The following is a 20491-nucleotide window of genomic DNA, read 5'->3' as shown; positions in this document are numbered from 1 at the left end:
ATTGTGACAGAGAGACGCACAAAAAAGCATCGGTGACCCTGACGAAGAGAAGAATGTTTACAAAGAAGAGGCAGAAGGGGATTAGGACAATGTCCCCACTGGATGCAATCCTGATTCCTCTGTGCTTTACTGCGTCTCACCAGCTTAGACCAGATTAAGCCAGGAGATCTTAGTGTCTGAGTGAGATGGAAGAGGGGGAAGACTAGTGACAGACGTGGATTCATGTCTGATTGTATATGCTCCTTGATGAACTCCCATGTAATAGAATTGATTAAAACACATTGACACATGGACTTTGAAGAGGAAACATATGGCCACAATGTACATGCAACACAAGTCATATATTGTAGACACATGTTCTGCGGTGCCGGTGTGCTGCTTCTCTTTCCAAGGTTTGTTTTGATTTTAGGGGCTTTTTACAGTCCGGCACAGAGAGTCCCTTCGGTTGTATTAATTTCATATTTCATTGCATCAGCCTTTACTTTTTTCCTATTTGGGTTTTCGGGCAAGGCTAGTGAATAATTAAAAAAGACAACAAGGGAGTAGAGTTTCTGAATCATTCACACAGAGAGATTAGGATTGGCATGGTCATTTAAAGCAGGGAACATATTGATGTAAAAGTACAGTAGGTACTATTTACACTTAAATGCTCAGTTTCTGCACGCTGACCGGGCCTTTTCAGTCTGGACTGAGCATCTCAGGCAAACCAAGGATTCAGGGGTTCATGGATCATTTATTGTCATTCTGCAAAACAGGGTTGCACAATTAATGCAGTTGTAGTTCATTTATGCTACACAAGAAAAATGTGACAACACAAAACAGAATAAAAACAGTAGTGCATTACTGTAGTGCATTTTTAAAAATTTGCATCAGGAGGAATGTGCTGCAATAAAAACAATGGTGAATCTTCTGGGCAGATAATATGGCCGGGAAACCTTTACTGTCCTGTAGGTATCAACTGCATTTTTAAGCCTAGCAAATTAAATTGAATTGGCTCAGTAACATGAAGCGATATAATTGTATTGTCTCTATGTTTACACATTGCTTCTAGGAGAAAAAATAAGGAACAACGTTAGATTCCTGATATTCCTGCGTATAGCCAATGGATGCTGCAGCACTGTTAGTAAAAAAGTTTATCAAAAATGCTAATAAATTCAACTGTATATTATATTTATTTAGAATTTTCATGAAAGCCATCATACAGTACATTTCTCTTAGAAGCAGTGGTAAAAAGTAACTAAGTAAGTACAAACTTAAGTACAATTTTGAAGTACTTGCACTTTAATAATACATCATAATGTAATAAGGATAAGGACAAATTGTGTATTAATAATCTAAATATACAAAGTAACTAACTAAAGCTGTAATATAAATGTAGTGGAGTAAAAAGTACAATATGTACCTCCGAGATGTATTCTACTGGAATAGAGGTATAAAGTAGTATTACATGGAAGTGTACTACAGTACTTGAGTAAATGTGCTCATTACATCCCACCACTGGGTTTTAGAAATGTATCTATTGCCTAAATGTTTATACTAAGGAACTGTAGAGATGATACTAAGGTTTAGTTTCCCATCGGCCTTCAGTTGGAACTTATGTCTAATGTTAAAGGTAAAGACTTCTCCGTCTTCTCTCACTGCTGCTGGGTCATATGGGTCAGACTGAGGTGCATGTGACTGTCACATGATAGATGTGACGCCGTGTTGTAGTCAGTCAGCTGTTCGCACAGGACAGCAACTAACATTAGGTGAGTAACTCAACCCAGATTTTATCACGTTATTCACTATCACAACAATTTAAAAATGTCCTACTTATATCTGACGAATTGTGTGATTGTTACTGTTATTACCTGCGTACCAGTTGTCATTTTCACACCGTGACAGAATGGATGCGAAGCTATGATAGCACAGCTAGCTTTGATTAGCATCCTCATCTTATTTTGATAGCTAGCGCTTAGCTAACGGCATTTCCTGTGTCGCCGTTAACGTTATCATTTGACAATTTGAAATATATGGGTGATATTTGTTATACAGCCGTAATATAGGTAATGTTACAGGATAAGCAGTGTGTTGGTTTATCTCGGAAACGCACATCATGTCATGTCGTGACATTGGGTTAAGCTAGTTATCTGAGATGACCTGCTGCTAACTAACGTTAGCGGTTTTAGCTTCAACTGCTGGGCCGTTGGTTAGCTTGACAACTAACGTCTGAATTAGTTCATCTTAAAATATGAAATGTAAGGTTAATATTTCTGTCACGCGTTCAAATATTCACGGTATGAATAAAGCATTATTCTTTTCTCAAATGTTCCTTTTGTAATGGCTTTTTTCCTGGTTTCAACAGCTAATAAAAGCCATCTTTAATTGATTATTAGCATCAGGTGTTTAGTTGTTTCCTCTAAACTGTTAATGTGCAATATCTACAATTTGCATATTGTACCATCAACCAGGCCAACACATTGTCTCTGATGTTGAGTCATTGTGCCAATGTTAATTGTGGTGTTTCCATACAGGCGGAGCTGGATTTTTCTCCATATATATTGTAGTAAAGATATAACAGGATGGATATCCGCGGGGCTGTGGACGCTGCAGTGCCCACCAACATCATTGCTGCAAAGGCAGCTGAGGTGCGGGCCAACCTGGTCAACTGGCAGTCCTACCTGCAGTAAGTGCACACTACAACAACACCATGTTAATATACACTCACTGGACACTTTATTAGGTGCATGTACATTTTTAGTTTTTGTTGACACTGTCCATACTGTCCATGTTTACTATATAGGTCATAGTGTTGGTATGGTACTTGATGTGTCTAATATCACCTCATTTACATACATTAATCTTCTGTTTCAGAAAGTTTACTTCTAATGAAATTGAGAAGTTTTAGCCCTCTACTTGGCACAAGTTAGAAAATAAATGAATACAAATGTGCATAGGTAGCTTATTTAGTTATTTCTTCAATATGTCAAACTTTTCTGAGACAAGTTTAGCTCCTGATTACATCAATCTTTCTTAATATATTAGTGTAATAATTGCAGACTGAGTGCACTGTGTCAATCTAAAATCAGCTTTAGTTCCTTATGATTCACTGTCTTGAATGATACTTCCTCTTTGAGCCGGTGCATTTTAATACAGCAGATCTGACTTGTGAAAATAAATCCTTGTTTCATTTAGTTTGGATAAACTATAAGCATGTTTTACTATAACTAGCTATCTCCACGGACCATCCATGTGAAGTGTTTTTGCCTCAACTATAGCGTGTAGTATTTCTGGTTAATTAGCATTATTGTGCAAGCTGCTCTTGCAATTAGAAGCAGCATGCTAGTGACAAGACAAAGCCCGTTCCTCTAGTAAGAGGGTCAGCGGCATACATGTCTGTTGTATGTCTTGCTCCGATGATAAAGGAAATGTTTTGAATACTCATGATTAATCATTAGGAACTCTCTATTAGCGAACTCGATGTTGGCCTTGCTGTTGTTCAAAGTCAAATGTATATAATTAATTGCATATTGTAGAACCATTGTGCTAAAATGGCAGTGTCTTGATGAATTCTCTTGTAGGAGTCAGATGATCTCAGCGGAGGACTGTGAATTCATCAAGAAATTTGAGGTGGCCAACTCTGAGGAGAAACAGGTCATTCTTTCCAATGAAGGACATCAGGTATTGAGTACTTTACGTCATCTGTGTGTTTAGCTAACACTCATCTATATAGCAGTATCATTTTAGATGTCTTTACTGTATTTTTTATCTAAACTAAGCAGACAGACAGCTAGTTGCACGAAGAAGATGAATAATGGCATTGCAGCTAAAAACAAAATCTACTTTTGGACTTGGAGCTGGTGCCTACATGTACAAATAATCATACTAAGAAAAACCTATTATACCTTTGGGCATTGTGCTAATTTAAACCTAACTGTGGAAACGTTAAGGCAAGTAAGTTGTTGATCTCCTGAGTTGTACAATTCTACCTCAAAAGCCTTTAAACCACCTGCAGTGTCTTGGCTTTTCAAAAACGTTTTAAATTACACTTCCTGCTTCACATTTCATTTTGTACCTGTACTAACTTGCTCAACCCAATGCAGCCTCTTGAATTGTTTCGCTGTAGTGCTATTGTGGATCTGAAGGCAGCCATATGCTGTATCAAAAGCATTCTGCCGAGTTAGTCTCTTGTTTTTAGAGGTGTCGGGCAGAATAAAAGCAAAGGCAGTTTGTTCTATTTGTAAATAAGTACATGTGTGGTGTGTCTTTCTCACTTTTTATTGATCTATTTTGTTTTTTTGCTCAGTGTGCAAGGACTTTTCTGAACCTGATGGCCCACATCTCCAAGGAGCAGACGGTTCAGTACATCCTGACTCTGATTGATGACACTCTGCAGGTACACAGACACATCATTTTACCCTCACCAAGCAAGATGTTTGCTTTTAGGTTTTGTGTACATTGAAAGTCTTGGGCAATGTCATGATTTTAAATAAGTTAAATGAGGAAATAGGACATAATATGAATCTTAAGTAATGTGTTTTAAAGAGTTAGACTTCCAATCTTCTAAAACAGATTATATATTTATGACTACAAATTGTAAGTTTTACTTTTACCTGTTGAACATGCAATGCTAACTCTGCATCAGTACCAAGTTTATACTTTAGGGGATAGTTCAATGCCTGGTCCTGGGGTGTAAAGCATTTTCCCAGCAGCCATTGCGGTAACAGCGATAACTGCCGCAAATGGCTGCACTTTATTATATATTATGGTTTCTGTCTGAAGCCAGAGATTGATTTATTGAGTGATTGCACCTTTAATGATGAAGACTTCAGACTTTGTCAACACTGTTTTTACATCATAACTTATTTAGGAATCACATCCATAATATCTTGTTTTTCTCTTTGAAAGTTTCTCAAAACTTCAATTTGTTGGTTGTAAACATAGACATCTATGATCTTAATTCATTTGTGACTCAGGAGAACCATCAGCGGGTCAGCATCTTCTTTGACTACGCCAAAAAGACAAAGAACACCGCCTGGTCCTACTTCCTTCCAATGCTGAATCGGCAGGATCTTTTTACTGTCCACATGGTGAGTGAAGATTTGTGGGTACTAAGTGTTTTTTCAGACTCCTATCACAATTCAAGCTCACCCTATAACATCACACTAGATGGTGCAAACCCAGCTCAATCCTACAGCCCTGGCAAACTTTCACTATTGATAAAGGTTTTTGATTATCACGAGGAACAATGTCAGTCGGTACATTAAACAAGGAACTAGGTGGGGACAAATATCTTGTCCGTGCTTAACACTTAAGCACATTGTGAAATTATTTTTAGTTACTTACATGAGCTAATTAAGCATAATCTACCAAACATAGTGTACTGACTAGATATTTTCACAGATAAGATGGTGGATTTAATTACATTTCTTCACAGATGTGACTGCTTCTAATCATAGGAAGGCATCAATAATTCCACACAAAGCAACCTTCTCCTTTTTCCACGAAAACAAGCAATTAATGATTTCTATCTGCCACCCTCTTCAGATAAAGGATGACCACCCAACGGCAAACGTGAATACTATTATAGGGCACACACAGCTTGATTATAAATACCAGCCAGATGGCATACAGCAGGTGGGCATAAAGTGACCCGGAGTCTGCGACGCAGCACTTAAACTCAATCCCACTGTCATGCTGACTCTTGCTTTTAAATTAGATGCCTCAATATTTCTACACATCCTCTCCTGGCAAGAGGGAAATTAGAGAACATCATTTATTACCGTCTCATCACAGGGCACAGGAAGCACTTTACAACACAACATTGTTTATGAGATGGTAGATTATGCCTCAGTCATTTTTTCACTTAGATCAGGTTGTACATCATGTTTTGTGTTCAGTCAGTATTTTGTTGTCATTACAAGATAATTGAAATTGAAGTGCTTGTTATCTCCCGTGCCCAGCCTTCATCCAATCAATGTTCTTTATTTCTCCCTCTACTGGAATTTAAATTAAGGATGCTTTATATACCGCCACTTACACTCAAAGTAATGCGTCACAAGTCTACATGATTGCCATTGCTGCCATGTTAGTGATAAATGCTGTGATCTTTCAATGCACTTTATTGTGGCCTTGCTGTCAATTTCTACAGTTGAACAACTTCAAATTTCCTACTTTCTTTATAAGGCGGCGAGGATCATCGCTAAGCTGGCTGCCTGGGGCCGTGATCTGATGGAGGGAAGTGATCTGAACTACTACTTCAACTGGATCAAAAGCCAACTCAGTTCACAGGTATTTCAATCTGAATGTCGTCGCTATAATATCTTGTGATATTTAAAATTCTGCCCATCTAAATATCTGCATTACTGAGGTGGTTTCAGTGACAGAAATGTCATGAACTGCACGTGGAACAGAGGCATCAATGTTACTATGTGACGTGATATATTTAGTCATTTTACATTGCCTTATTTTAAACTATATAATTGTATGCTCTGTCTGTTTTATGTGACAGACTACTGTAGTACAGTGCAGTTTGTATAAACTGAGGAGAAACATGTTGCCCGATTGTAACAGTTTTAAGAAAAGTGATAGGGGTCACCAAAACCAATTAATTGAAGTGTATTCTCATTTGAAAATGAAAAGTTAATCATGATTATTGTGCCATTGTAAAGGTCAAATCCACTGGGATTTATCCTCTTGGCAACATGAATGTGCAACTCAAAATTGCTGCCTGTGTATATACAGTATACTGTATAATTGAGTTTTGAAATGCATTTTAACTAATTACATGTAGCATGGCATTGGTTATTAATCTCTTAGATATTGTGACATCAACCTTTAAGATACATTGGCCTCTTCTTTCTCATATGGAGTTTTTAATTTATTCACTTTTTTCCACGTTTAATTAGCCAAAGAGCCAAAGTACTTTCTATCTCTATTAACTCTCCCTTAATTCAATCCTATAGTTTGGCCTCACAGTGAAAGCTTTGTCTGAATGAATACAATGCATTTGTTCGTACTGGGTTTGAGCAGGCCTGTAAGACCTTGAGAACGTTTGAAAGCTGCACAGTAGGGGCCGGCTTTGCCTTGGCAGATGTATGCACTAAAGAGTGGGCTGATAAAATACCTGACTATTGATTCCTAGTTTCTTTTGTGCCTCTGCATTGCACACCAGTATTTCTAAAATATCCCTCCAGTCTCTTTTTGTTTTAAACATTCTGTGTCTTTGCAAAATATGTTCTTTAACTAATAACTGCTTCGAAAATGTGTCTTATTATAAATTTCTCTCCTCAACAGCCAATCAACAAAATCAGTGAGCATCCACTGTCACTGATTTGCATTTGTCGTCAAGCGTGCAGCTCATGCTGTGTTGCCCAAGTGCCACTGTAACTAAGCTCAAAGCGATGGATTGTGAACAATTGTGCACCTGCTTGTTTTGTTTATCTCTCATTAGAACCTACATGGTACAGGTCCAGAATCAGGCTCAGGAGCAGGAACTATTTCCCCCAGTGAAGTGAGTATGAGTGAAGTGCATCTTCGGTCAATCTTCGGCGCTTCCAAAAAAACAAACAGAAAATGGCAGGGCTGGTATCTGTCAGGTGTCAATGGACTTTCACATATTTTCTTCCCCCTCTTTATCTCTCCCATCCTGTTATTGCATTCCAGTTTTTCCATTAATAATTGCAGATTGTTGGAGTCCTGAGTCTGTTAAATTAAGTTTAGAGAAATTCTCCATCTAGACAGCATGATGTCTGCTGCCACTGATTGGTTCTAACCGTTGAAACTGCATGCTGCTAACCCTAACCCTGCAAGCCACTTCTCTTTAATGCTGAAAGCGCATGACAAACAGCTTTTACTGTACATTAGGATAACAAGGGAAAATTAGAAGAACATTTGCACAGCAGCAGCATCCTACCATTTTATATCCCGTACGTTCTCTGCTCAGAAAATCTATTTGAGCGCTATCTAATAATTGAACATCATATTTCCCTCTGCATTTTCAACCAGGTAACCTCCACTCCTCCACTCGTCTGTCCTCACTGCTGCCTGTTCTTCTTGCTGGACTTCTTTGCTTTTCTTCAATCTCTGTTAATTAACACATTAATGTGATCTATTTTCTCCACTCTAATCTCAATTTACATTATTCTGCTCAGGTGTGATGGGGCACTTTTCCCTGCTATTGCTCTGTATAGTACTGTTAGGTCTGTGATCGAGCATGTGTTGCTGTATAATACTTTAGACTGCATGTGCATTGCCTCAGGTTTGATCGGTGGCGGTAATGCAAGTTTTGGACTGGCCTTCTTCTATGTGCTGTATCTGCTTGTCAACTACTCCATGTGTCAGAACTGCACTAATTGTACTTGACCTTCTAACATTTTGTTTGTTTTCCTAATAACACGGCAAAGGTTCACTCTTCCGTTTGAGTAAATGTTTGCCTTTGTCCTCTGCAGAGCTCTCAGTACGTCCAGTGCGTAGCTGGCTGCCTTCAGCTGATGCTGAGGGTGAATGAGTATAGGTTTGCCTGGGTGGAGGCTGATGGAGTCAACTGGTGAGTGATAACTCCTCATAAAAAGGCTTCCTCCAGTTTTTCACAATCTGGAAATGTTTTTTTCTGTAGAGAGATGACTGGAAAATGAGGAAGAGGTGGCAACTTTGTTTACAGACGGCTGTCAATTTAGAATGAATTGCACAGAAGGATAGTCAAATAACAATAATAAATACAAAGATATTATACACGCCACTTTTGTCATTATCATTCGCCAAACCCATCTAGAAAAAGCAGCAAGAAGAAGCAAGAAACTAGAGGACCACCCTGTCAGATCCATAGCTAGTTACAGGCTAGATTACATTTTCTTTTAAAAAGCCAATTACTGATGAAATGAAAGACCTCATGTACCGTTAGTGCCATCTTAAGAGAGGTGAAATGTCCGTTGTGGCCGCAGCAAATGAAGCCTCATCTTGTAAAGGGTGCTGGGAGTCCAGTTAGTCGAGTTGAGCTCTCTCTGTGGCTCTGATGTGACGCATATTGACCTTTTGTGTGATGCTCTTAAGCTTCCCAACATAAATCAATTTTTATTAAATCTTCAAAGGCCACAATTTCAGTAAATGTTTAATGTTCTCTTTGTGTCATATTGTTGATGTGGCTGGTAAAATGTACCTTCTACTAGAAGAAAATAAATCACTCCACCATAAAGAGGATAGTGCTGAGGATCAAAGAAAATGTATATGCACAATTATATTTTTTTGTCAAAAAGACAAATCTGAGGTGATATTTGACAGGTTCCTACCATATACTCACTGCTTACAGGGATGCATTATATTCTGCAGCTGAGAAGGTTGGAGAAAGTATGATTCAAAAGGCCATTTTTCCCCTGGTCACTTGTTTTCTTAATACAGCATTGTAAAACCAGCCTTACTGCATGATCATATTGGATAATTATTGCTATGAGAGCCACATCTCTAGAGCCACATCTCTACACTTACTGGCTATCTCTCAAATATAGGACTGGCTGCCTAGCTGTAGTCATACGTACTCTGTATTTTGAGCAATTCTTCCGTTATCTAAAGACTGTCTGAACATTTAATTCTCAGCCACCAGAGATAATGGATGAGTAACATACAAGTGCACAGCTGTGAAAGCTACTCTTTTAGTAAACAGATGGTAGATGCAGATGAGGGTCCTCTCCCCAGCACTTAGTGTGTTTTTGTTTTCCATTTGAGTTTTTAAAATTAACTCGTATTATGTTTCTTCTGTTTAAGCATCACAGCGGTGCTGAGCAACAAGTGTGGCTTCCAGCTGCAATACCAGATGATCTTCTGTGTTTGGCTCCTGGCCTTCAGTTCTCAGCTCTGTGAGCAGTTGAGACGCTACAACGTGGTGCCGGCCCTGTCCGACATCCTCCAGGAGTCTGTCAAGGAGAAGGTCACTCGAATCATTCTGGCTGCCTTCAGGGTACGTGGAGAACTTTCTCACTCGTTCTCGTTTTTGGCAGAACTTGGAGCTATCAAATATATATTTTTAATTGCTTGCAAAGGTTTTCAGGTCATAATTTCAAGCCTTTCATAGTGATGCCTGGGTGCATGTTCAATACAACACAATTTGCACTTAATTATGCTCTATACTTTATCACAACAAGAGCAAACTGAAACCCTTAAACAGATGAGCCCATAAAAGATACATAAATAGGATTCATGATTAAGCTGCCCTTTCATCTACCTGCTGCGATTGCTCAAAACGTCCGTTGAATATTTAATGTAGTCTTAAGTAAGAGCTGCGTTCTGCACGTGCTCTGTTGTCTGTGCCAGGTACTGAGTTCCCCATATTATACCCGTACAACATTGAATTAACAGCAGAGGCTCCATTTATCTTCACATGCTGTGGTGAACTCCGTGAGTCTGACAGGGCACCAACACAGGTCTGGAACATCTGAAGAATACATTGAAAATCAATGTGATCATTTTGAGCTCTCCAGAGGGCTCAGTGTTGTGTTTTGGAAGAATACAGAGATGTTTGCTTAGTTCCCAAACTGAAAAGTATTGCAGCTGAACTTTCCTCTCTTAGTTAACATAAAGTGTACTGATGCTTTTGTGTGTACAGCCTGCTGTACGTGGCCACACTCTGCACACATCGTATCCAACATGAAATGATATGAACAGAACAACAACGTAGAAGACGTACAGATTTGTATATGAAACGCCTGAGTGATATTCTCGCTCTGTGCTACACCAGACAGCCTCAGCGACCTCGCTCGCAGCACAATGGTGTGGTAAATGTTGATTACATGATTGAATCATGAGCTCATGCAATAGTGAAGGAAAGTTGTAGCCAATTTTCAAACCTAACTTTACAGAAGGTATTTAACATTGGGTTAGGGTTAGGGTTAGTATCAGCCGTCGTTCTAACTTCAGTAAATGGGCATCTGCGTTCCTGATGGACTACCTTTCTTGTCTTTTGTTTACTGACATAAATTGGTGTGAGACCAAATTTTAGAGAATATGTTGTACTGTGGTATGTTTCCCCCAATGGACCGCATGTGTTCCTGCTTTTGATTTTTCCCCCAAAGCTCATTCATCACAACTCTCACGCCAGCAGAGCTGTCACATCAAGTGTGTGTGTGAATGCATCCGTTAACAAGAAAGGGGCTCAGTTTTTAATTGGTGAGGGAAGTCTGTAGTTAATTTTAACTGCTATATGGCAGCTAATTAAAAGCAATAGTGGGCAGTGAAGGGAAACCCCAATACATCTTGACGTTGAGTCGGTTTTCCCGAGAGTCGTTCAAATGACCTTGCAGTGGGTGTGTTTGTGTTTTGCGTGAGGAGAGCTACAAAAACATTGTTCCTTGGATTATCACATGCAATATCACACAATCCTTTTACAAAACATATTCCACATTGTTCTACTTTTTTCTGTTTTCCCAAATGTCCTAATTATGCAAATGATTCTGCTCCCAACATGGGACTAGCAATGTGACTTAAACGGACCATCTGGGAGTCCTTGAACACATCTTTAAAGGCGGCACTGCTGGGCTTGTGATGTGTTCCCCCTAAAACATGTTCAATAAGTGCTCCAGAAAACATGAACATTGTTTTAGCCTTATTCCTTCAAAGGCAAGCCAGCTCTAAATGTGCTATGTCTTGGCCTATTTGCCTTTTTTGAGAGGGATGTTGTGCATCACAGGTTTTTGCAAGAAAGAAACTGACAGACATTTGTAGTTGGCTGTAGATATGCCAATGCTACGAAGTTTCTTTGACCCAACATTGTTTCCTTGTTGCAGCTCTGCAATCATTATTCACGCCTCACTCACAACACCTAGACTTGAATCCTGGTTTAAGAAGTTTTCCAATGCACTATCTACATTTTAATAATGTTATTTCATATTAGTCGAGTAGGTGATTTGGATAAAACCGTCCATTGCACTTTATTTCATTTTATATTCTAAAAGGGAACTTCCTCGCACTGTTATTCACTTTGATAGAATCTCCTGGAGAAGTCTGCAGACAAGGAGACGCGTCAGGAATACGCCCTGGCCATGATTCAGTGCAAAGTGCTGAAGCAACTGGAGAACCTCGAGCAGCAGAAGTATGATGACGAGGACATCACTGAGGACATTAAGTTCCTGCTGGACAAGCTCGTAGAGAGCGTGCAGGATCTCAGGTACGCAGTCGAATCCATTTCATGAACAAGAAACTATTTATTTTACAGTAATGAGTGGCTCAACTACAGACCACATGTACTGCTCCAGTCTTCACAGCAGATGGGTTGAAAGAAAGCAGTTTTTTATATATATTTTCTTTGCATTTTCCAACAGCTCATTTGATGAGTACAGCTCTGAACTCAAGTCCGGCCGGCTGGAATGGAGTCCTGTGCACAAGTCTGAGAAGTTCTGGCGTGAGAACGCCGTCCGCCTGAACGAGAAGAACTACGAACTCCTCAAGTAAGATGCAGCATGTATTGTATGCTTTATCATATATTATATTTCCTGCTTTTCTCTGTTGCATATCATATTAAACTGAATATCTCGAGTTTTGGACCCACAAGACATTTAAAGACGTCCTCTTATAGTCAAACATGTCCATCACAGTTTCTCAGACATTTTGTAGACCGCACCATTAATCTAGAAAACAATCATTAGTTGCAGCCCTATTTGAATTTAGTGTGAAGTTATTCCCTCTAAGGTTCATATGAAAATGATGCACGCTTATAACCTAAACTATGATGGTTAAATCTGTACCTGCTAAACATCACCTTTTTCTGAGTCGCCTGTGAAAATGAGGCTTTGAAAATTCAAGTTTCCCAAATTGAAAAATGTATAATACTATTTATATCATCTTTTTAAACCATTTCTTAATGAATTGAAACGTTCCTTTCCCCTCGTGTCCGGTCTTTAGAGGCAAGAAATGCATACCAAAATAAAGTCTTAAACAAAGGTGTCTGTTGTTGGTATTAAATGTCCCTGGCCACATTTGTTCTAAACACTCCACTCACACCCATCTCAGGCCGTACGCTGAGCAGCTCCTGAAGAGCCATGCACTCAGCATCATGTCTGATGATTGCACAGCCTTTTAACATTGTTTTTCTCTCTTTGTTGTGTCTAATCGAAGGACCCAGATCCCAAGAGATAAAACATCAATTTCTGTCTCTGTTCCTTGTTGTTCAGTCGCACACTCTGGGGCTGCTGACATTCAGTAAAAACCCTGATCTACCATCTCATTGTCCCTCTCTGTAATCAGCTTAGGCTTCATCACAGCTTAAATTACCCTTCTTCCTATTAGTCTCTTTGCCCGACTCTCACCCACGCTTTGTCTTACTTTGAACCTCGACGTGTCACTCAGATGCCTTCTGTCTTCTGTCCTTGGATTTAGATTTGAGAGTTTGGGTTTCTTGGTTTAACATTGACCTTGGCTTTCAGAGAGTTCAGTGCATTTCTACATCAACACTTCTTGAGGGTGAACAAATCTCAGCTAATTTATTTTATGAAGCTTTCTCTGAAAAGTCTTCGCCTAGAAGCATCTGAGAAATAAGTTGCGATGGATTCTGCCTTTCTATGCAGACAGACCTCACCATTCAAATTCTCCTTTTGTCTACCTTTCTTCAATAGGATCCTGACGAGGCTGTTGGAGGTGTCTGATGATCCTCAAGTCATAGCAGTGGCAGCTCACGACGTCGGAGAGTATGTGCGGCATTACCCGCGTGGCAAACGGTAAAGCATCTTATCAAAGTTTAAACCCTCTATGGGGTAGAATAAAATAATTCATTTAAATATCTGAACGCACTGATTGGCCTGCACACATGAAGCTCACCACATCTTCTCACAACCCCCAGGAATTAAGATTGTTGTCTGTCAGTGTCAGATAAAGAGTTCAGTCACTTCCATCTTCTTAAATCCTTCTAGAAGTAAAGCTGGTTCTTGTCTGGACACCTCCTTATCCTTTCCACCTATCTTTTAGGTTTCCCTCAACATGTGTTACCCTAAAGACACTGTGTGATTGACAATAATGGGGTTTTTCTTGTCTATGCTCCGTGTTTATATTTATATATTCTAATTGGACCCCAGATATGTAACAGTGCCAGTGTTTCTTTAGTCTCTGGTCACCTCATTCACTGTGTTACCACATGCATTATGTCTGTTTTCCTCTTCAAAGCACTACATCCTTTCACAACACACACAGAAGATTTCAGCCAGGCTGGATATAATAATGTGGTGATGGCCCTATGAATGATCTAAACATGTTGTCGGTGTGGATAAAGGCTTTTTCCCCATTATTGTTTTTTTATTTTTTATTCCTCCTATTTCAGGGTGATTGAGCAGCTGGGTGGAAAACAGCTGGTGATGAATCACATGCACCACGAGGACCAGCTAGTCCGTTACAACGCCTTGCTGGCTGTGCAGAAGCTCATGGTCCACAACTGGTATGAACACTTTTGTAACGGCATTCGGATGTTTTCATGAGGAATATTTGACCTTAAAGTTGTTTCCATCAGGTCATGTGACCTGCCAAGTAGCTCAACCGACTGTGTCTTATTTTACTCATGGAGAAAACAAGGCAGACATTTGTTTTTGTTTGCCGTTTTAATCTTCACACATCCAGGCGGAGCAGTGAGTTTTGAGTTGCTGGTCCATCTTTATGGTTGTTTGGTGCCTGATTTATAGAGTAGGGCTGAACAAATAATAAAAATTGTATTGCAATATTTTTAGTGCTCCAGAGATGTCCAGGCCTACACATCATATTCTAAAGATATAAGAAAACATCTTTGTTTGGTACAGATCATCGCAGAAATCACAGCACATATCGATATCAGTATCTGCCTCTCAAATCTCATTACAAATATGCTTTATTTGACTGAGGCCGGTCAATATTTTAGCTTTAATATTACGGCCCCACTCCTCACATTTTCTCCGAGCACAAGCCCTCCACATGCCCATCATCTTTGTGTGTTCTGTCTACCGGATTGCTTAGAAACACTAATAATGATCAAGCAGCAAGTGAAAATGTGTTTGTTTTGCTGCCGCTATCTAAAACACACTCTGCTCCCTGAGCAACTGTGGATGGAGGTATTGTGTTTAATATAATAGTGTAGCGCTTTTTTCCCCATCTAAGTGGCCTCTAATGTTTTGGGTAAACTGTTTGTCCGCTGAAGTGTAACACAAAAGGTGTTCGGTCTTGTTTCAGTGACTGTGAAGAAAGAAAAGCAGATTCCCATTGTCAGACTTACAATAGAAAGCAGGATGCGTGTTGTCCCACCTCAACCTGAATACTGCACCAATGAAAGATATTTAATTTATAATAACATCTTACAGGCTGAACAATCAGATCACCGTGGCAGGAAGAGAAAGGGCTGATGCAGGGTTTATTCGCATGATGTGAGGTTGAGGTGAGATTGTTTCTTCGCATTGGATATGCTGCCTACACTCGGTGCCTTCATGGAAACAGATGTGTGTGTGTGTGTGTGTGTGTGTGTGAATGCTGCTGTAGATGCAGAGTGAGAGAAATACTGGTGCTTTTGGAAAAGGTGAGATGTCATACACCCACAATACAAAGATATTTTCAAAGCAGCGCACCACACCTACTGTCACCTTGAGTGGGTTGCCTTGCCGTTGTTTTCATGAGAAATGCGTCTCCTCCCTGCTTCCTGAAGGCTCATGCTGTCATGACAACAGCACAGATGAATAAGTGAACTGAGAAACAACTCTTATTTATCATTTTGCCGTTCAGTCTGCCTTTAAGGTTATTTTTCTTTAAAAGTTGAATGTGTAATTCTGAGCCACCTTCTCCAAAGAAATAGTGCTGTGTTTACTGGGGCACTGATGTTAACCGGGGGCTGTAGTCCGTGTAACGTTACGTTAGTTTGTTTACTTGACTAAATCCAAAGTGGCAGAAACGAGAAAACGACCCGCTTATTCGTCTTGTCTTCCTGCTGGCGGCGCAGCCAGGAGAGCAGCCTGCTGGGAAGGAGAGAGGTTGGCCGCCCGGCAGGCACAACCTGTCTGACCTCCTGAACTCGAGCTAACTGCTAACTGCTAACTGCAGCTATGCCGTTTCCCAGGGCGGCCTCTAAACTTGGCAAAGCAGCCTTCTGGCAGCTGTGAGGACGCGGGTGTTTTTTGCGTATCTGCCACTTTGAATGTAATCCAACAAACTATAAAACAGACACAGAACACGGCTGTAATATTTACAAGCGAGTCAGACAGCTGTACTTCTTCTCCCTCTGGTCTGAGGGCCGACTGCAGCTACACGACTCACTATCACCTCTAGAGGAACAAGTGGTATTACAGCCTGGACGGAGCAGCGCGCGGCAGTTAGCATGCTAACTTCAGTAGATATCTCTGCAGCTCAACACAGAGACGTCTTTGACATCACGTCAACTCTGTTACCTCTTCACATTCTGTTGATAATGTTAGTTAATGGTTTTAATGTGTTCATTTCAATGTCTGGCACATCTTACACTTTAAACCTTTATTGTGTTTATGGAACTTACATTTCTTTATACAATGTCATTTTTGCTATTACTGGTTTGAATCCATCTACTGGCCTCCAGACTGAAGCACAGCCCTTTCTATAGAACACACCTTGCTAAATAGGGACAGCGAAAATATCCACATTTCTGTTCAAGATCTCTGTGTTCTCCTTTAAAAGGCCAGAGAGGGAGGGAACAAATTGCAAAAGTGGAAAATTGACCATGTGAGACTTTCTTTCTCCTTCTCTGAACAGAATGTACTGTTGATTTCCAGTTTTCAAATTCACTTTATTTTACGGATATAGAGGGTGTCGCATGCACAGCATGAAAATGTGAAATGAAAATGTGTGAAATCTTAGTGTCATCTTATGAAATCATGTGAAAGAAATGGTTGAATATCAGCAAACTGTCATCACTGAGTTAACTGGAGTTGCAGCGTTTTGGTTATAGACATTCGTCAGAGATCAAATACGTCATGCCACACACGACATCTTTATACTAAAGCCACCGCTTTAACAACCAGATCTGAAACTCCTGAGACCTTTACAACATCACTGATTAATAAAAGAAAATATTTGTAGAATCCAAATACAACAGGCAGGAGCAGTCAATGTTAATGATCATAGGACTTTATTTTAAAAGCTCAAGGGTGATGTTATTTTGTATTAAGTATTTAGTTTAACATGCTATAGTGCTGCTAACATGCTTTAATGATATAACATGTTATGGTTATCTATTTCTCTTTATCAAGCGTATGAATCGGCACAATACAATACAGACTTATAGAAACATTAAAATAAATGGAAACATTACAGACGACTGTTGCCTTTGAACATATTCAGGCTTGTTGTTTACGGTCTTTATGCTAAGCTAAGCTAATGAGTTGCTGGCTGTAGCTTCATATACGACATACAGACAGTGGAATCAATCTGCTCGTCAAACTCTTGGCAAGAAAGCCAATAAGTTTTCTAATTTCTAATTCATCTGATTCGGCATTAAGTGGGCTTGTGTTGGGAGTGCTGAGTGTAATGAAGTGTGCTTTTCTTTCACAGGGAGTACCTGGGAAGACAGCTGCAGTCCTCTGATCAGCAACAAGCTCAAGCCGTGGCAGCCCGAAGCTGAACTGTTCCCGTACACGTGTGTTTGCGTCTTACTGTGAGGATGAGTGTGTCCTGTATGTACATTGTTCTTCGCCATTTTAATAATCCGCTGTTCGTTTGGTGTAATAACTTGAAGCTCAACGCGGTGTGGTTTCCTCCCTCCTGCACCCTGGAATGATCCTCGATGTTCCTTGATTTGATTGTCGTGCTTCGTGTCGTGGCCTCTCAGCTCCGTGACGTGTGGTGATTGAAGTCGCGCTTTATGTCTGTGATGATTGTACAAAACTGCAACTTATTTAAGTCTTACCTCTAAAATGTATTGTAAGTATCCCAATAAAGATGCGTATCCATGGTGTCCCTGTGTTGTGTAATTACTTCTGATGAATGACGAAAGATTTACTTAGTCTGATAAAACACAATCTTACCAAGATTCAATTGGCTTTGAAAAAGCGAAGGCTGAGTAACTAGATTTATTTTTTCTTTTCAAGTGTTTTTTTGTCGTCATGTTTACTCTCATCCGCCTTCAGGTTCAAGTTGAATGTAACCTTTATCTGTTCATCCTTCAAACTGCCTGTAAAATATGTTGTGAAATGATTCAGCGCACTGTTGAGAAGGGAGAAGTGTCTCCTATGAGTTGCATTTTTTATCACTAGTTCTGTAAATCAGAAAGATAATATTGGATGTACAAGAGCATAAGTCCTACATGGAAGTAGACGTGTGTCCACCTCATCCTTTAACTATGGCAGTTATAAAATAAATATACACTCAGTGGTCACGTTATTAGATACAGCTCCCTCTCACAGCATGTTGGTGCCTTTAAAATGTCAAAATGATTATTTTTTAAGTCATAGTTCACGCTGATGTACTGGACTGCATTATATTGAGTTAATTTTTATCATAATATACATAAGGGGGGGGGGCTGAATATAATGCATTCCAGTACAACACCATCACTAACTATGACTGCAACGCTAGAACATATTAATTAACACCTTCATGTAAATCAAAGTGCACACTACAGGCAGCGTAAGCAGGCAGAGCAATGATGTTGCATTGCATTAGATTGCACTGTATTGTAGGGACAAGTTATTTTACATTCTTTGACGTAGAGCTGCAACGATGAATCAATGAGTTAATCAAAGGAAAAATTCATTTCCAACTATTTTAATAATCGATTTATCATTTTGAGTTGTTTTTTTTAAAAGCTTCTCAAATACTCTTTGAATATCGTCGGCTTTTGGACCGTCGAGACATTTAAAGATGTGACCTCGGGGGTTTGGAAAATGACGATGGCCAATTTTCACCATTTTCAGTAAAAAAGAAAAAAGAAAAAATGATGATTATCAAAAGTCGTAGCCCTTTTTCCAAACAGGCTCTCCAGGCTTCAATCAGTTTCTAGAGAATATTCTGCCGTCCAATCATCGTTGCCATCTCGGTCCAATCCTTCCATGATTACAGAGAAGCAGATAACACACACACACATAAAGTTTTTCACAGAATACAAACTGAATCTTCACCCAAAGGTTTCACATTTAGTTCCAGAACCAATTATAAAAACGTGTGTTTTGCAGGATGATCTGTCTCACTGCGATCTCATCTACGATCTCCCCTATAACTACAACAACCCACTTGTTGTTAATGAGCGGCTGTTATTTTGTGCAGTGAGAAAGGTTTTAGATGCCGCTGTGAGTCGTACTCGCATCACAATTTAAATTGAATCAGATGCGTTTGACCTCTTTTCACCCGACCTTCAGCGCACACATCTGCTGTTACAATCAGTTGTAATGTAAAAACAGATTCTTCATATAGGGGGAAGAGGTTTGTTGTATTGGAAATAACTACAAAACAGCAGCCAAGTCTTTCTTTGTACCAAGTTCAAGTGCTCTATTTCTCTTTAACGAACCCCTGAATAACATCACAGTTTAATCAACACCAAAACATTAGCATGGATAGCCATGAGTGTCATTATTCGTATGTGTTGTTTTCTCCAAACACACAATTACACTCCAAATAATTACTTTAGCGTGACATAACTCTCCTAACAATCCCACAGATGTTCCTTTTCCTCCATTAGTACACACTTCCTCTATAAACACAGACTGTATTCTAATAGGCAGGTAACTTATAAACAATCAACACTCTCGTTAACCAATTATAGAAGTTTGAAACATGTGTTGTCTGAATTTGACCATTATGCTTCTATATTAGACACAACTTCACCCAATAGCAAAACAAGAACTTGAATCACACATTGTTTTTAAATTACAATCACATTTTTCTCATGTGTTATAGAGACACGCAGTATATGGTGTCACAATATGTTCATATGATCACAATGAGAATCCATTAAAAGTTGATAAACACCTATATGGAATTATTGCTCAGCCCTGTTCAACACTTTGATTTTAATATTCAATATGTACAGGCAATAGTGAAAAACTTCTTATTTGCAATTGACATTTATTTGGAGACATTAGTATTTCCAACAGCTACTGTCTGCTGCAGCTGCTTACATGTGAGGCCGTGCTGGCAGCAGCACACTCATCTAATCTGCATCCAGATGCCTTCAGTGCTGCAGTTAAACTCCATGAGGAGAATCAGGGGCGTAGGTTTGATTTGGACAAAGGTGCAGGAGGTTTAGGATCAGTCATCAGAAAGTAAGTAAAGTAATGTTAACTAGAGTAACGCTGGGCTGCAGCCACACACAGATTTGACCAACAGGCAGAACAAGAACAACTGTTACCCAAGTCAAGTAACATTAACACACTACACACGTTTAGTTTACTAGCTAACTGCGTTATCTGTTAATGTTAGCTAAGTAGGCTATAGATACTACCTAACTGTTGTTGTTTGTAAGCACTTGCGTTTACATCCAAAATTCACTCCAGCAATTACATGGCTGCATGTTAAGCCACTTCTTTACCTTGGTAGATAAAGAGTCTCTATTTATCATTTC

At 39.5% G+C, this 20491-nt stretch overlaps 1 protein-coding gene across 2 annotated transcripts; it reads left to right on the top strand.

Moving 5' to 3' along the window:
- Positions 1-1599: 1599 nt before the first annotated feature.
- atp6v1h (ATPase H+ transporting V1 subunit H) lies at positions 1600-17890 on the top strand. 2 transcript variants are annotated; one of them, XM_029453347.1, is made up of 14 exons: positions 1600-1748; positions 2514-2665; positions 3561-3660; positions 4286-4375; positions 4956-5069; positions 6166-6270; positions 7433-7492; positions 8430-8527; positions 9739-9931; positions 11955-12133; positions 12288-12413; positions 13578-13679; positions 14276-14389; positions 17488-17890. In XM_029453347.1, exons 2-14 carry the CDS (start codon positions 2562-2564, stop codon positions 17555-17557), a joined length of 1455 nt encoding a protein of 484 aa, XP_029309207.1. In that variant the 5' UTR covers positions 1600-1748; positions 2514-2561; the 3' UTR covers positions 17558-17890. The 2 variants fall into 2 exon arrangements, with proteins under 2 accessions (XP_029309207.1, XP_029309208.1); XM_029453348.1 differs by lacking the exon at positions 7433-7492.
- The last annotated feature ends 2601 nt before the right edge of the window (positions 17891-20491 follow it).

Source organism: Cottoperca gobio, chromosome 17, assembly GCF_900634415.1.
Source record: "Cottoperca gobio chromosome 17, fCotGob3.1, whole genome shotgun sequence".
In the NCBI taxonomy this organism is placed as follows: Eukaryota; Metazoa; Chordata; class Actinopteri; order Perciformes; family Bovichtidae; genus Cottoperca; species Cottoperca gobio.
This window is presented reverse-complemented; position numbering and strand designations above follow the sequence as displayed.

Excerpts from the sequence above, each read along its gene's own strand:
- atp6v1h (XM_029453347.1), top strand. The coding sequence starts at position 2,562 with ATGGATATCCGCGGGGCTGTGGACGCTGCAGTGCCCACCAACATCATT. Across the intron at positions 6,271-7,432 it reads AAAGCCAACTCAGTTCACAG|AACCTACATGGTACAGGTCC; the intron begins GTATTTCAATCT and ends ATCTCTCATTAG. Across the intron at positions 7,493-8,429 it reads GAACTATTTCCCCCAGTGAA|AGCTCTCAGTACGTCCAGTG; the intron begins GTGAGTATGAGT and ends TGTCCTCTGCAG.